General features: G+C 40.1%; 1 protein-coding gene across 3 annotated transcripts in view; it reads left to right on the top strand.

Moving 5' to 3' along the window:
• The window catches only part of FANCL (FA complementation group L), a 60,690-nt gene that overhangs the window by 27,353 nt on the left and 20,741 nt on the right, over nucleotides 1–12,596 (top strand). For 2 of the 3 annotated variants that reach the window (XM_053246584.1, XM_053246604.1), the window contains 2 exons: nucleotides 1,498–1,566; nucleotides 6,212–6,316. In XM_053246584.1, the coding sequence (XP_053102559.1) occupies nucleotides 1,498–1,566; nucleotides 6,212–6,316 (174 nt within the window). The remainder of the gene's footprint in view (nucleotides 1–1,497; nucleotides 1,567–6,211; nucleotides 6,317–12,596) is intronic. The other variant, XM_053246594.1, reaches the window with a different exon arrangement.

Here is a 12,596-nt window from a genome sequence, read left to right as displayed (position 1 = left end):
GTCTCAAAGGTTATGTTTAGAGGGGAGGTCGGGGGTGTGTGCATCCCATCCCATCTTCTTTTGATAGCTTCTCTGACCACTCCCTCTCCATTTTGTAACTTGTTCAAAAGTCATTAGTGTAACTGGCTGAAAAGAACATGATAAAATGACAAAGCATAAGAGCTTTTGCAGGCCATAAAAGTTTCCTTTAAAAACTGAAAGTACAGCAGGGAACATAAACCATGGTAGGCATAATAAAATATAAGTGTAAATTTGAATACCAAGTAGCCAGAGAAATAAAAATAAATGTAAGTGTAGCATAGGTGAGGAGCAGGTGTGAGAATCAGTGAGAGATTACCGGAAGAGGATATAAAGTTATAGAGAAGCTAAACTTCATTACCATAAAAGCCAATTGGATGTGGTCTACTACTGAATTAAGTTTAGCAGGGAACCATAGCATTAGAAAACAAAGTAGGGGAGATAATTCATTCAGAGTAGTAGGTGGCAAGTATCCAGGATTAATGTTGGGTGGATTCATTTGGGAAGGTTTAAGTTGTATTTATATTTAACCTCACTTCTTCTTAACACCTCAGATGTTCGTGTTCTGCCTTTTAATCATGAGTTTTATTAAGGTGGATTAAGAGAAAGGTAGTGGTCTTTTCACTGGTGCTCCTGTTTCTCTATGAGCCAAATGTATTGTATTCAATTGTATGTCTGTACCCCTATTCACATGTTACGTTCAACATTTGCATTCTCACATTATTTTGAATGCATGTACAGCAGTGCATTTCCGATCTGTACCATGCATTTGAGGGAACTGTATTTAGCTTCACGTAACAGGTAAAGTCATTCACACAAACATATATGGATATGCAAACATCTGTATACTTGTACAATATGTTGTCTGAATAGGGCTTTAGTCTCTATCATTGGGGCTAGCCGTGCAGTTTTGTGACTAGATCAACAACTGTTGAAATCAATGGACATTTGAGCACTAACTAATGTAACCTGAATTTGCCACCAATCGTGTGTTCTTCCTATAGGTTTGAAAATGACTAATCAAAACTTCGGAACTTTGCCGAGTTATTTTCTTGTATCATAAAATTTGTGTGGCAGTCATAGTAGGAAAAATGCCAAGTAGCTGGAAGGTGGCCAGGGGATTTTCCTGACCAGAAAATATCTTACTATGACTTTGCTTATAAAGAAGACACTGTCTGATCTACAATCGTAATAAAGTTTATCTATCTATCTAACTATAAAAAGATAGTTTATCTATCTATCTAACTATAAAAAAGATAATGATTTTAAGAATATATTCCTGTAAGCACAGAAAGCTTAGGAAGTCCCGGAGACAGAGTTAATTGTCCTGTAGCTCTCTCTGCTTCCCTGATTGGTTTGAGTTGGTTTTACCCTTTCTCTTCGATTTTTGATTTATTTATCCTCAGTCATATGTATTTTATGACTACATGCAAACCTAACAAGCGAAAATGATTCATTTCCTTGCTTCTCTTCTCTTAGTATCCCACTGAACCACCAGATTGTCTTGTGGATTTACCAGTTCAGTTTGCTGTTTCCTGGATTTCACAGGTAAGCATCCATCTTTTTCCTGTTGTAAATATTTTACCTACTTATCATATATCTTGTATAATAAAAGGGTCGCATAACAAGGTTTAAAAGAAAAGAAAAGAAACTTGACTGAGCTTTCTTGCTACTTAGTTTGATTGGATAACTTTCTGCAAAGTGTTAGGACTGCATTGGCGGAGAACTCTGCATTGCAGCTCTCCTGAGTATGTTGCCAATCAGGGAAACATGCATGGAGGGGGAGAAACATTTGCTGTGATTTCTTCCCTCCAAAAGGACTTTTTCAACTTTAGGAATATGTCATTGAGGGCTGTACAGTTTTCAACAACATAATACTGAAGTTTAAAAGTCCTTTTGGAGAGAGCAGTGGAACTCTCTTCCTCCCTCTGCATGTGTTTCCCTGCTCAACAGCATGCTGGGTGGAGCTGCAATATTCACTGATACAGTTCTTGTTATGTACTTCTAACCTGGCACAGAATGTCAGCCCTTGTGTAGAGAAAATGCTATTTTATTTATTTATTTATTCATTCATTCATTCATTCAGACAGACAGACATATTCTTATACTACCCAAAACCTACGTCTCTGGGCGGTTTACAACAAAATAAAATCAGAAAGAGTAAAACATTAATTAAAACAAAAAACAAAAAGTTTAAAATATTACAACAATTTAAATTTTTTAAAGTAACCTTTTAAGACAGTATGAAAACCATTAAAAAATATTAATTAAAAGCCTGGGTAAACAGATGCATCTTTAAAGACTTTTAAAAAGCTGTCAGAGATGGGGAGGCTCTTTTTTCAGTAGGGAGCGCATTCCAAAGCCTTGGGGCAGCAGTGGAGAAGGCTCGTCCCTGAGTAGCCATCAGACGAGCTGCAGACAGACCTCTCCTGATGATCTCAGTGGGTGGTGGGGTTCATGACGAAGAAGACGTTCGCTTAAATACCCAGGGCTCGAGCTGTTTAGGGGCTAAATTAATTTGCTAAATCCTGATTTGAATATTAATGGACCAGGATCCAAAGAACCATGGAAGTACTTGTCTTAAATTCAGAGCCATGTTCCATTTGGGGAAATATGGTAATTCTGTGAGAACTACCCAGGGGCACTTGCTTTGTCCAAGCAGCAGCCCTCCTCACCCCACTGCATGCCTCATAACAAACTGCTTTTGAAAGTAAGGACAATTTCAAAAGCAGCTTGCAGTATATGGGGGAACCCTGTTAATTGTGGGCCCAGCATCTGCAATTTCGCATCTCAGCAGTTGGGGAATTGCCACCGGACCTCGGTATAGGCCAAAATATCAGGCATTGAAAGGGTTAAGACTCGTGTATCTGCAGGTCAGGGGTGGGCCATTTTAAATAAGGGTACCATTTGCTGCTGCCTCATTCCTTTTTACAATTTAACCAAACCGCTATTTTTCGTGGGAACCCCTCCCCCCAAAAATTCATTGCTGGACAGTACTGTTTTCCATGGCTAGGGAACCTAACCACACAATTCCCATAGCCCTAATGCCCTGTTATCTGCAGTTTCACTATCCAACCACACACACCCCCCACCGTGGAATGCGGGGGGGGGGGGCTCTATTCATTCATTCATTCATTCTCTGTTTAAACTGCCCTGAGTCATTTTTGGAAGGGTGGTGTAAAAATTGAATGAATGAATGAATGAATGAATGGCACTCCTGCAGATAATGGGGTTCTCTTGTACCATGTACCTTAGCTGTCCAAAAAAGAAAAGTCCAAATTATCCAACATTCTGTCTCCCTTCCCCTCCTCTTGTGTACCAGAGAAAGAGTGAAAACGTCCACTTCGTAGTAAAGAACAAACCATATTTCTAGGTTGTGATCTAATTTGGGTAATTGCAGTTTGTTAACGATCTAGAGTTGAAACAAACCTGTTTGTTAATGCTTTGTTCCTATATAAGACAGAACGAATGTTTGTTTTAAACTGGAAATATTTGCTTTTGCTTCGACTGTCCTTCTCGGGTGTGCAAGAGAAGTGCGGGAACATATGGGCCCCCAGCTACCTCGGGTGTGTTTGTGCCTCTCAGTCTAATAAGCCATGCTTTGTCATTATGTCTGAACTGGGCCACCGTTTCTTGACCGGACGGGTTGCTCGGGTGGAAGTCCAACACTGTGACTGAAGTTAACATGTTGTACCACTAACAACAACCTACCGTGAATTCATGGGTGTTTTCAGAAGTCTGTAAATATGGCTGGGAATCTTTTGATATTCAGGTTTCAAGCTTTTTTTCATATAGGGAACTTATGGGAAGCTAGTGTTTCTGAGAGCGGTAACCTAGTCAAATACATTCGTCCATGCTAGGAATCTTCTTATTCCTGTTTCACTTGGATACATGAGCACTATAAATTACTTGTGCAGAATTAATAGTTTGTGCTGTTCATGGGATGCCCCCCTCTGGCAAAATACTTAATTTTTCGAAGGTTTCTCATCTTGATGTCCTTTATTTTTATAGTTCTGTCAGAGCACATGTTGCTTTACAGAGCACTGTAAGCAGAGCAGCTTGAGTCATAATACCACCTCCTAACCATTCGGTCTTTGCAGATGCCAAATTAACGCACTCACAAAGCTTTGACCAATGTTGTCTTGTACTTTATGAATGTTCAGGCCCAGCAGATCTGTAGAAAAATTATACAAGGGCCAAAGTTAGCACCCACATTCAATTGCTGTACCTCCCAATGCTCCAAATCAACTGTTGAGGCTCTAAAATGCGGAATCGAAAAGAGGGACCTGCTGGTGGGTGTATCCTTTTGTTATTTGTGAGGAGGGTATTAATTTGGACTGCTCCCTATAGAGCTTCCACTTCTCAGTCACTTGTGCCAGCCCAGTCTCAAATTCCCAACCCGCAGCTCCTCTGGTATAATTCGGGGCACCTGCAGCTCTGGTAACAGGACCCCAAAAGAGGGAGGCAGAGTCTCAATAAGATTCTTAAGATTGTTTCACTTTAACGTGTTGTGATATGCCCAACATATTTTGGTGTGTCACCTTTTTCAGGGGTAAGCAGATCTTTGATTGATTGAGTGCCGTCAAGTCGGTGTCAACTCTTAGTGACTACATAGATAGATTCTCTCCAGGATGATCTGTCTTCAACTTGGCCTTTAAGGTCTCTCAGTGGTGCATTCATTGCTGTCGTAATCGAGTCCATCCACCTTGCTGCTGGTTGTCCTCTTCTTCTCTTTCCTTCAACTTTCCCCAGCATTATAGACTTCTCAAGGTTGCTGGGTCTTGCTATAATGTGTCCAAAGTATGAGAGTTTGAGCCTGGTCATTTGTGCCTCGAGTGAAAATTCTGGATTGATTTGTTCTATGAATCATTTGTTTGTTCATGGTTGTCCATGGTATCCTCAAAAGTCTTCTCCAGTATCAAGGTTCAAAAGCGTCAGTGCTTTTTCTGTCTTGTTTCTTCAAAGTCCAGCTTTCACATCCATAGAGAGTCATGGGGAAAACCATTAGCCAGTAAGCAGATCTAACTCCACTTATTCTAACCGTTTGCTTGGAGCATATTATTTTTCCTCTAGATTTATTCCTTATTCACCTTATCAGCTGAGCACCACCACCACCACAATAGGGTGTCTTTCATAACTTAGGAATAAACGTTACTTGACAAGTAAAAATGACTTGATAGTAAATGTTCTCATCCATCCAGACTGCCACCTGAAAAAGGTTAGGCAGTTTTTACCTGTGCATGCTAATATGCAAAATGTACCAGTTTTTTTACATGTGACACTTAACAACTTCACTATTCCAGAATAATGCAAACTGCCAGACTTAGTGTGAACCTAAATGCTTTCTGTGTGGCATCTATTGGTGGCATTTAAGGTCATCGCTGGAGACACTATGCTGGTGCCACTGCAATTGTTAGTATGGGAACACTTAAATATTGGCACCATAAATCTGTCCCATTCCACACACAAAAGAAACATAGGTGTAAATCTTTGTACAGCCAACATGCCTTTTAAAAGGGCAAAATAATACCCCGTAATTGACTAAGATAGCCACCTTAAGTGGCATAACGGGGAAATGCTTGACTAACAAGCAGAAGGTTGCCCGCTGGTACTATATCAGGCAGCAGCAATATAGGAAGATGCTGAAAGGCATCATCTCACACTGCGCAGGAGGAGGCAATGGCAAACCCCTCCTATATTCTACCAAAGACAACCACAGGGCTCTGTGGGCACCAGGAGTCGAAATTGACTCGACGGCACACTTTACCTTTTTAATTGACTAAGGGTCAAATTTTCCTTAATTTTTTTTTAACATGCATCCCCAGCTACGCAGTGTCCCATGAGGTTTGAAAGGTATGAGCCTGTAGAAACAGAGAGAGAACCTGCCTGCCATAGCTGAGATTTGTGTGTGGTGGTGCTTTGTTCTTGATTTTTTGAAGAGATGTGTATCAACTCTACATCTGTGCATCCTTTACAATGGTGGCCTATACATGCACTTTGAACTGGGGTATATGCACTCAGGTACCAGAAGTACTGACTAATAGGCTGACTTCATAGTTCAGGTTGATGCTCTTAAAAGCATACGTGTTTCTGTGTAATGTGTACGTCTGGTGTTGTCTCTTGTTTAAGATCGTTTGGGTATTCAGCATGCATGTTCTGATGCCTGATAGGTATTTAATTCTAACATCTGTAGGTCACCTTAATGGAAACATTGACAAGACCCTTGACTCAAACAGTGCAAATGTCATTGTTGGAATACCAGCACACTCTTGTTAAAGAGAATGTAAATAGATTTCAGGTACCATAATTGATTTTTCTCTCCTAACAGCTGTTCCCTGTTTCATGTTCTCCTAGTACTTTTGGACTTTAAGCTTGATTCTCTTTGCCGCAACCCCCCCCCCGCCCTTTTATATAATAATAGACATGGCTTTATGGCATCTGTATTAAAAATGGGTAATTTTCCTTATGGTCCCTGTCTTCCTGCTGGGTTGATAATGTTTTGATGTATTTTTCTTGTGCTCTGATGAGAGGGCTGCTGCTGCTGCTCTGACATATTCATTTGGATGAATAATTATAACGTGCACAATGTCAAGCTGAAGATGGTAGGGTTTTGTGCGTCATGACAAGCCTAGTAGCCAGTGCAGGTGTCTCTCAGCATGATCAGTAGCAGCCAGTGTATTCTGGCTCAGAGGAGACATTTTTGAATAGTCAGAAATCAGCACCAAGGGCAAGGCTGCTGCCATTGTTCCATGTGCCAAATAAACCGAGAGCTTCTCCGTGACAAGTGCTTACTTCGCTTATGTACTCCTATTCCCCCCCGCCCTTTAATTAGCCAAATATGTTTGCTGTCTACTGACTCTCTCTCTCTTTTTTTTTTAAGGTACACTTATTGCATACTATTATTCAGGAGCCCTCCTACTAAAGCCCTTCCTTTTCCTTTGAATTTTTAGTTAAGATATTGCTCGTAAAATATGCTGCACTGGATCTTCAAAAATAAGCCCGGGGTATTTCTAGCTTCTGTTGCTAAGCCTGCAATGGAATTGTGGAATATTGAATCAATAACACACACAAAGACTTGGGTGGTTGACAGGGGGAGGTTTTTTTTGGTTTTTAAAAAAGATTTCAGATCTGATACCCCCACCCCATTTTGCTGGTGGTTGTGGGGATGTGGGGGGTGGTGGTGCTGAAGAGCGGGTTCAGCTTCGGTAAATGACAAATGAAAACCATTTTCCAGGCAAATCTGAAAGAATAATAAATTACTAGTAGAAAAGACCTAGCAGGTCATCGAATCCATACCCCTGCTGTGTCAGAACCTGTTCACGGCAGTGCATTTTTCTCATGTTTTTTTGTCTTAATCCTCCAATCAATGTAGTGGATATTGCTAGCCTAGCAAGTCTGTGCCCGCCCCCTCCCCCCCATTATTTAGTTGAAAGAAATTTTAATTCCTCCTTAAGTTTTAGCCATAGACGCTTGCTCTTAAGTGTTACAGTTGGGAGCCAGGTATTGCAAACCATGGGGGTATCTAAAATTAGTGGATTTGAGCTACACATTTGCAGTTCAATCCTTCCAAATGAATGTTTCTGGAACACGCAAACATGTTCCCAAGCCCTAACAATTTGTAATTGAAGTGAAGAAGAAATAGCATACTTCAACAATCTCGGATGTAAATAAAAAACGGTACAGGAGAACCTCCGTATTCATAGGGGTTCTGTTCTCCGCTGCTACCATGGATATGGAAACCGTGAATATGGAAGCATTGGGGTAATGGGATTGCGAGGATTAGGTTCCCGGTTGGGAAAATGTTCCAAAAAATGGGGGGGGGGGGAGATAGCCCTAAAAATGCTGGGGGAAGTGGTTGCCTATTTTTTTCATGTATACCGAGGTTGGGTGCCAATTCCCCAACCGCAGATCCACAAAACTATGGGTATGGAGTCCATGATTAATGATGTTCTCCTGTATATGATCTTTTCAGCCTTTTGCAGAGTGAGAAAGGGACTCAGAGTATGAATTCTGGAGGACTTCTTACCCCAAGTAATCAGACTAGATCTGACATAATAATATTGACTGACAGACCCTGCAGTATAGTGTGGGCAGTATAGAACCCACCTGTGTCACTGTAGGGTTCTTAAACTAGCCTTGGGAATAAGGCAAGAAGGCATATCACTTGGAATCACACAAGGTTAAGCAGCGTCGCCTTGTATGTCAGAGCCCCGCAGTGGTGCAGGCAGGTCTGCACCAGATAACTGCAGATAACAAGAATAAATAGATCTTTGTGTGACAGTCCTATGTGTTTCAGAGAGGGAATCATTTTCAAAGCATGCTACTGGGGTCTGATTTTATATCAGCATCTGAACAAATGTAAAAATTTTCATGTTAGTGGGTCCATACACGGACCATAATGTTTGAAAGCTGCTTACTGCACAGAAAGCCTCAGTGCCAGATCCACTCATAGTTGGCAGCTACTTGCATTAGTTATCCAGGGTTAGTCTGGACACTTCCAAAGGGTACTCTGTCTATTTCCTGTTACTTGGGTTCCAACACATGATAAAGTCACAGTGTAGAATCACTAAGAAATAGAACCCAGCATAGGGCTGTAAAGATAGCGGCTGGCTGAGGTCTAAGTGGCTTCCATTATGTACTGTAGACAAAGGGCATCATCTAGACTAGTTAGTCATGACTAAACATCATTGAAATTCATGAGACAAGTTACACAGGAACATAGAACATATGAAGCTGCCATGTACTGAGTCAGACATTGGTCCATCTAACTCAGTATTGTCTACACAGACTGGCAGCGGCTTCTCCAAGGTTGCAGGCAGGAATCCCTCTCAGCCCTATTTTGGAGATGCCAGAGAGGGAACTTGGAACCTTCTGTTCTTCCCAGAGCGGCTCGATCCCCTTAGGGGAATATCTGACAGTGCTCACACATCAAGTCTCCCATTCAAGTTAACCATATTTGCTTCAGTTCCATTAATTTCAATGGGACTTAGTGATGACCAACCTAGACTGCATATTGCCCACTATAAATTGTAAGGTTCCCTGTTCCCCACCTTATGGTGGGGTCAATCCCCCCTACCAGTGGTTTTTCCAAGCTCAACCCTTTCTCTCATATAAACAAATGGCTGCCATTCAGGATCAAGCTAGACATGACTATAGAGTGAATGCATCTGTCTCTTTATTTGTTTTTCTAAATAACTGTGGGGTGGTGGGGCAGCAACTTATGTATTCCCATGGTCATTGGCTATCACTTGAATTGGAGGAAATGTATGCACTGCACTTGGTGACAGTGTTGCAGTGGTGGCTTGTTCATCACAGGCTTGTTCACCACAGTTGACTCTATCAATAAGTGGCTTAGATTATGTACAGCTCCTTGCTGATCCAAGAGCAAGGCGCTCACACTGATTCTGTGCTTCTCCAAAGCTCATTCACACTCCAAGCAAGCGTGGAGAGGCTGTCTGACTCTGAAGGATTGCATCCCTGCTGGAGCAATGCTTCTCCCATGATTCCCAATGAGAGAAGCATCACTGTACCAGGGACACAATCCTTCGGAGTCTCAGGGCCTCTCCATCTTCACCAGCTATGTGGACAGGCTTTAGAGAAGTACAGGTTAGTTGGGCCCTGCGTAGAATGTACGCTACTGTTTTTGTTTTGATGATCTTCACATGGAAACTACAATCTGTGCAACACTTCTAAAGTGGGCCTGCCAATCTGGTACTAGAATGGAGAACTTTGTGGCTGGGGATGATGGAAGCTGTAGTCCAACAATACCTGGGGATCCAAGTTTGAGCAACTTTGGCTTAATCTATATATGCAGTCTTGGCAATCTCTTTAGCTTGATACTGGCTTGTAAGCTTTCCGTATTTTAAATCTTGTTTCTAAGTTATTTAATGTAGAAACCAATGATAGTCTCTCAAGGACTTGCACTGAGGTACCCTACCATTTAACTTTTTCTTAAATGATCTAAAGTCTGGAATAGACAGGGAGGAAGCTGAGTTTGTGGATGACACTACATTATTTAAGATGGTACAATCCTCAATAGATTGCTGAAGAACTCTGAAAGGATCGCTCCATACTTGGTGACTAAACAGCAGGGTGGTAGATGAGGTTCACCATAAGCAAGCACTAAACGTAAGACGTTGGCCCTAAAATTCTAACTTGTCTTATATGGATATGGGATCTAGGAAAGAGATCTTGGAATCATAGTGAAAATTCATTGTCACCTCAATTGTTGCATAGTAATGCATTAGACACATTTGATACTAGGAATTACTAGGAAAGGGACTGGGAATCTCTATATATAAAGCTTGGATGTCACTCACTTACTAACATGAAAGTCCCAGACCAAACCATGTAAAATAGAAACAAACCGTTTCCACAAGTAGGATCTAGGCTACCAGAAAAATCAAAAACCCCGTAAAAATGCTTAATTTCCTGGAAAATGTGGGGAAACTCCCATTTGGAAAAGCATGGGAAATGTTATCTTCTGACAAACTTCGGCAATTTTCTCTGGTACTTTTTGAGGCAGAAAGTTCAAACTTTCACTTAATTATAAAGCAATGCACAAGCTATGTTTTCAGTCACGCCTTTCAATCTGTGTCAGATTTCCACAAAATCAAACACACACACAAAAGCCTCAGTGCTTCAGTCCCTTCCCTCTGAGAGAGTAGAGCCCTTCTCTCATAGGGCTACACAGCATGGTAGCCACTTGTTCCTAAATATGAATAGTTGCTCTGTTTAAAAAGAAATGTATATGGCGAGAGCCAGACAGTTACAACTTCCAATTCTTGGAAGAATTCTATTTACTTCCAAAAACTCATGTGACCTTTTCAATTTGAACTATATTTAAGGAAAAAAGATACAATATATTATTGTTAAATTTGATGTATGTTTTGCATTTGACTCAGTTAAAGCTAGCATCGATTCTAGTCTGCCAGTTCAGTTTTTCGTTGTTAATTAATTGACTGTTTGCTGCATATTAGCAGTAGTACTACAGAGCTTGTTGGATCTAAAGGTGCCTTTCTGCGTGCGGATGGTGTCTTCTGCACATTACTTTGGAAATTATGAAACCAAACACAAAGATGTAGTTTCCTTTTCACAAGAGCTTGTGCAGGCATGAGAACCGCCATAAAATCTACTGGTTATCAGTTGTGCATGCACTGTTAACTAAGAGTTTGCAGAAAAGCTCTAGCAGCCTTTTTGCTTCTGTTCATCTTCCTTTAGATCCAATCCCACCCTGTGTTCCTTCTCATTTTTAGTAGTGTTATTTGGTGGACATTGCTAATTGCACTATAGCTCTCTTTAAGTATAACCAAGCAGCAGAGTGGCTATTTATTACTTCACCAAGTTATTTTAGTGCAGACAAAAGTAGGATCCTTGCAGATTGTTTAAAGGAGAAGTGGTCAGAAATAAACTGGTTGAAGTGTAAAATGGGTGATACATTTTCCATGATTTGCATGACAAAGTAATGTGGCTGATTTTAAGATAGAGATTTAGATAAGCATATGGAAAGTCAGTTGACAACATCAATGAAGCATGCAAATAAGATTAGATGAGCAGATCATTTAAGAAAAGATTTGGCCACCTTTTAAGGAACATCATCGGAAAATTGCAATTAGTATTAAAATTAATTGGATTTCAAAACGTATCTGTGGATTCTAATCCCTTGATGTTTCTTTATTTCTACAGGAAACCCTTTGAATTCCCAAAAGATAAAGATAAAAATGATTATTAGGGGATTTATCTGTATGTGATGTAGGGAAATGTGGAAAATCAAAATGGAAAGCAACTGTTGCAAGTACCAGAAAATTATGCTATTAATTTAAGTGTCATCAGAGCACAAAAGATCACATTCCAAGACAGTTATTAAATTATTAAAATACTGGAAATAATAGTACTTAAGATGAAGATATTATGCTCTAAGATCTGGTTAAGTGACTGACACTATTATATCACTTCAGGTATTATAAAAGTAACAATGCTTTTAAAGATAATAAGCGTTACATTTTGAGATTGGCAGTATTCACACTTTTCTGCTTAAGTGCTTTCTCACTTTTATTAAATTATATTACAGTAGAGGGGAAAACTCCATTTTCTTTCTCCAGCTTTCCCCACCCTTTCAGATTTTTTCTATGTGTATAAAATAAGTGATCTAAGCAGTTTTTAAAACTTCATCTTTCTGAGACCAAAAAAGAATGGTAAAAAGATCCATGGTTAGGTAAACTCAAAGTAATCCTTGGTGTGGTATTCAAAGTGTAATTTCAAGTCGTTGTATTTTAGAGGCAGATGCTATACAACTCTACTTTTAAAAAACAAATCACTCCTAAAATACCCTCTTCTTTTCTGCCATAAATACCTCTGTGTGTGTGTGTGTGTGTGTGTGTGAGAGAGAGAGAGAAAGAGAGACTTTATTTTATATAAATAAAATAAATCAAATTGGATATAGTAGAATTTGGTGAGATACAATCCTTCCAAAAGTAATCTGTGGTATTCCATCACCATTCCTTAAAAAGAGAGAGCCCACATTGGTGGTAGAAAACTGTACTCGATAGAGTTATAATGGGATTCCTTTAACTATAACA

This window comes from Hemicordylus capensis, chromosome 1 (genome assembly GCF_027244095.1).
Source record: "Hemicordylus capensis ecotype Gifberg chromosome 1, rHemCap1.1.pri, whole genome shotgun sequence".
Classification (NCBI taxonomy): Eukaryota; Metazoa; Chordata; class Lepidosauria; order Squamata; family Cordylidae; genus Hemicordylus; species Hemicordylus capensis.
This window is presented reverse-complemented; position numbering and strand designations above follow the sequence as displayed.